The sequence below is a fragment of the Numenius arquata genome, chromosome 10, assembly GCF_964106895.1.
Source record: "Numenius arquata chromosome 10, bNumArq3.hap1.1, whole genome shotgun sequence".
Classification (NCBI taxonomy): Eukaryota; Metazoa; Chordata; class Aves; order Charadriiformes; family Scolopacidae; genus Numenius; species Numenius arquata.
The window spans coordinates 15891582-15896212 of NC_133585.1; the positions used below are offsets into that span (position 1 = coordinate 15891582).

At 64.0% G+C, this 4631-nt stretch overlaps 1 protein-coding gene across 1 annotated transcript; it reads right to left on the reverse strand.

Moving 5' to 3' along the window:
* Positions 1 to 944: 944 nt before the first annotated feature.
* Positions 945 to 2973, reverse strand: EGR2 (early growth response 2). Its single transcript, XM_074155042.1, has 2 exons — positions 2509 to 2973; positions 945 to 2161 (listed from the first exon to the last, which is right to left on the reverse strand). Exons 1-2 carry the CDS (start codon positions 2687 to 2689, stop codon positions 945 to 947), a joined length of 1398 nt encoding a protein of 465 aa, XP_074011143.1. The 5' UTR covers positions 2690 to 2973.
* Between the last annotated feature and the right edge of the window lie 1658 nt (positions 2974 to 4631).

Below are 4631 nucleotides of genomic sequence, written 5' to 3' on the forward strand. Positions count from 1 at the left end.
CCGCGCCCGAGAGCGAGTGTTTGTACGCCGGGGCCGGGGACGCCGGTTTTCCGCGCCGAGGCGGTGCACCGCGCCCAGCGTCGCCCGGACCGAGCTGCCCCGCAACCCCCCGCCGCCGCGGTCCGGAGCCGGTCGGGAAGCACCCCCTCCCCCGGACCGGACCAGGGAACCTACGGAAATAAAGGTGTCAATTTAGCATAATTAAGAGATTTATTTGTCCTCTTTTATAAACGTTGTAAGCACCGACCCTATTGTCGAAAAGTTTATTTACAGAGTGGCCAGAAAGAAACCCTCGCTCCTTCCAGCTCCCATTAGTGGTTGTGCATTATTCCTGTTATCTGCGGCGCGCCGGGTCCCGCTGGACAACGGGCGTCAGTTCCAGCCAGAGTATTTACATCCCGTCCCAAGTCCTACTACAAACGTAACACTTTTAAGTCACCAAAAAGAAAAGAAAAGAAAACAAACAAAACAAAACAAAACAAAAAAAAAACCCAAAACAAAACAAAACCAAAACCCCAAACCAGTGCGTACAAAAATATAGTCTCTAAAAAAAAAAAAAAAAAAAAAATCCCAATATTAATAGGCAGAAATGTACAGCCATACTAAAACCAGGGAGGGAAAACTTTCCGGTCTCGGTGTCGCCGCTGTCGCCGGAGCGGATCGGTAAGGCACCCCCCACATGCAGACAGGGGACCGGGCTCTACACCACACAAGGCACCAAGGACACCTCACCACGACGGCACTGCATGCATCCATCCATCCATCCATCCTCCCGCCGCAGCCCCTATGTACACCCGCCGACCCGGCCCGGCCCGGCCCGCCCCGCTCCGGCCCGGGGGAGCCTCGCGGCGCCGCCGGGTGCTCACCGCGCCCCGCCGGGCTCCGCTCCGCGCCCCGCCGCGCTCGGCGGCGGCTCAGCGCTGGCTCCTGCGCGCCCCGCGCCCTCAAGGCGTCCGCGTCCGCGCCGCGCAGGGGGCCAGGGCGGCGGCGCCGCTCCCGCCGCCGGGCTGCGGGCACCCGCCGGTGGCGGCGGCGGCGGCGGCTCCTTTCCGCTCCTTCTGGCGCAGGTGGATCTTGGTGTGCCGCTTCCTCTCGTCGGAGCGGGCGAACTTCCTGCCGCAGAAGTCGCAGGCGAAGGGCTTCTCGCCGGTGTGCGTGCGGATGTGGGTGGTGAGGTGGTCGCTGCGGCTGAAGTTCCGCATGCAGATGCGGCACTGGAAGGGCTTGTGGCCCGTGTGGATGCGGATGTGCCGGGTGAGCTCGTCGGAGCGGGAGAAGCGGCGGTCGCAGCCCTCGGCGGGGCAGGGGTAGGGCCGCTCGTGGACCGGCGTCTTGCTGGGCCGGTTGGGGTACTTGCGGGGCCGCAGGATGGGCCGCAGCGGCAGGTGGTGCGGGCTGTAGGCGCCGGCGGGCAGCCGGGCGCCCGCGCCCTCGCCCCCGCCGCCGCCGGGAGCGGTGCCGGGGGCGGCGCCCGTCGTGGGCGCCCCCATGGTGAAGTTGCGGATGGTGGAGAGCGGTGTGAGGGGCGGCGGGACGCGGAGCGAGTCGAGGGGGCAGGGGAAGGGCTTGCGGTCGGGGCCGGCGTGCAGCTCCCGCTGGCACTGGGGCGGCGGGAAGAAGCCGCCGTACTCTGGGATCATGGTGAAGAGCCCGCCGTCGGCCGCCGCCGCCTTCGGGGAGGGGTAGGAAGGCGGCGGGGGGAACGGCAGCGCCCCGCCGCCGGCGGCGGGCAGGAAGGCCGAGGAGGGGTCCTGCGGGTACAGGTCGCCGCAGCCCGAGTAGGGCGGCGGGGGCGGCGAGTAGAGGTGCTCCAGGTCGGTCGGCTGGCCCTGCGCCATGGTGCAGCCGAGGGCCCCGGCCAGCGGGTTGGGGGAGGCGGCGGAGGCGGCGGCGGTGGCCGAGGAGGAGGCGGAGGAGGCGGCAGAGGCGGCGGAGGAGGCGGCGGAGGAGGGCGTGCTGACCCCCTGCAGGATCCCCGCGCTGACAATGTTGATGATGCCCTCGGGGTAGCAGCCGGCTCCGGGGTACTGCGGGTCGATGGAGAATTTGCCCATGTAGGTGAAGGTCTGGTTGCGGGAGGCCGGGGCGCTGGGCGCGAAGCCGCCGCCGTAGGGCAGGTCCAGGGCCCGCTTGTCGCCCATGTCCACGTTGATCATGCCGTCTGGGGGGGCAAGGAGCCGGTCAGCCCTCCGCTCCGCCACCCGCCGGGGGGCCCGGCACCGGTCCCAGTCCCCTGCCCGGTCCCGGCGGCCGCCCGCCCCGGCCCGACGCGGGGCTGCGGCGCGCACATGTTGCGCTCCGGCTGCGGGGGCTCCGCGCTGGCCCCAACTTTTCCCCCGGGCCGGGCGCGGGGACAGAGCTGCCGCGAGGGGCGCCGGGCACCCCGGCCGGGCGGCGAGCGACCCCCGGGGGGGTCGCGGCACCCCGTCCCAGCCTGCCCCCCGCCCGCCCGCCGCCCCGCCGCCCTCCGCGGGCGGCCCGTCCCGCACCTGCGCGGGCTCCGCTTACCTCCTGCCACACCGCTCATCTGGTCAAACGGCCCCGCCAGGTCGGCATTGGGGAAGATCGCGACCGAAGTTGGCAGCGCGGCAGCGGAGATGTCATCGGCGGGGTAAATGCCCTCGGGGAGCTGGTGCACGAACCCGCCGAGGGTCACCGGGATCTTGTCCACCGCCTTGGCGGTCATCATGGGGGCAGCGGGGCGGCCGGGGGAGCGGCGCGCCCGGGGCGGGGAGGGGAGAGGAGAGGAGAAAGAGAGAGGAGGGGGCGCTTCCCCCTGCCTCCCACTACCGGCGCGGGGGGACGGCGGGGAACCGGGGAGGCATGTGCGGGCGGGCGGCCGCCCCGTCGCGGCGGTGGGGTGCCCGCGGTGCCCCGGGAGAGCCGCGCTCCCGCCGCCGCTCGCGCTGGAGGACAAGTCTGGCGGTAAGTATTTATGGGGGCCCCCTGAATGCCCGGGACGTCACTGCCCATATAAGGACTGAGGAACGGGGCCCGGCGGTCACGTGGGCGCCCGCGTGCGGGACCCGCCGCCCCGAATTACCCCCCCGAACAACCCCCCCCCCCATCATCATCCCCGCGGGGGCGGCCCCGACCCGCCCCGGCCCCGCTCGGCCCCCGCCGCGCCGACAGCGCCCCGCCGCCGCCCAGGGGGTATTCCGGTGGCGGGGCCCTTGTCCTAAAAAGGCGAGGATCCGGCCCCGCCCCGGCTGCCCTTTTTAGGGCTCGTTCCGGAAAATTTTAAACAGCTTCGGAAAAGCGGAGAGGAGGTCCCGGGGCCGCCCCGCCGGACCCCGCTTCACTTTCTCAGCAGCCCGTAACCGCAAACCGGCGGCGGGTCAGAAAACAGCCGCATTGACGGAATCCGGCTTCTCCTTTCTTTGAAAAAAAAAATTTTTTTTTTATTTATTTTTTTTTTATTTTTCTGAATTACGGGTGGAAAGAGGCAGCCGAGCAGAGCGAGCGCCTCGCTGCTTTTTTTGGAAAGTGTCTGATCTATATATACCGTCGCGAAAACGGAACCGCCCGTCCCGCCGTCGGTGGGTTGTTATTGTACCGACGGGCACAACCGGGGACGGGACGGGACGGGGAGGCGGCGTGGGGGGCCTCCCCCGCGGCTTCCCCATCCCCCGTCCCATCCCTCCACTCCCACCCTGCTTCCACTCCCTATTATCTCTTCCATAAACCAAAGAGTGCTTAAATTCTAGCTGCTTTTTTTTTTTTTTTCCCCAAAGTACTAAAAATAACCTCCCTTGTGCCTCCCTTCCCAGGAGAAGCCAATCTTTCATATGCTGTTCCCAAGCTCAGAGCTTGCAGCCCCTACATCTTCTTGCTGATGAGGGTGTCAGATGTAATTATTTTTGAAAGCTGTATCCCATGCTACGTTCGTGTCACTAATCTCGTTACTTAGGAATATTTCATCTCACGGCTGTTTATTCCTGCGTTTAGGAAAGCAACTCTCACATATGGTCTGTAGCATGCAAGGCCCTTTTTCAGTGGTCTGCGGAAAAAAAAAAACCAAACCTATCAACAACCCAAGCAGCAGCAAGACACGGCAACATATGAGGGATGCTACAAAAGCACACTCCTGTTCCAACGCAACAAGCCAGCGAATATATAGGAAGGCTAAAACCTCCTCACTATCATTTTTAACCGCCAATACCAATATTTACAGATTTTAGCCCATTAGAGCATGTGCCACAGAAGCGTGGCATGCTTAGGTGTCCCGATGGCGCATGCACTTACCTCTGCCTTGGGTCCAAAACGCTGTCACAGGGCATCTGTCTCCCAGGCCCATCTTTATCCGTGAAACACCTCACACCCCAGCTGAGAAAGGTGCTCTCAGTTCCTCCGGATTTGTTTCACTGCCTCTGGTGATGCTCCAGTGACTTGCGATGCTCAAGTGACGCTCAAGTCACTTTGGTAACTTGTCCGGTCACCGCAGAGCCCAGGCTAGACAGGAGCTTGCCTAAAAAAAGTAAAAGTTTTAGGGGTATTTTTCATACTTGCTAATGAATAGTAGGCATAAACCTAGATGTTTTCCCTTATGGGTGATCGGGGAAGTGTGCACAGTAATTAGTAAATATATAATACTTAGTGTTTTTTAACATAGATTTTGTTACCAGTCCTTG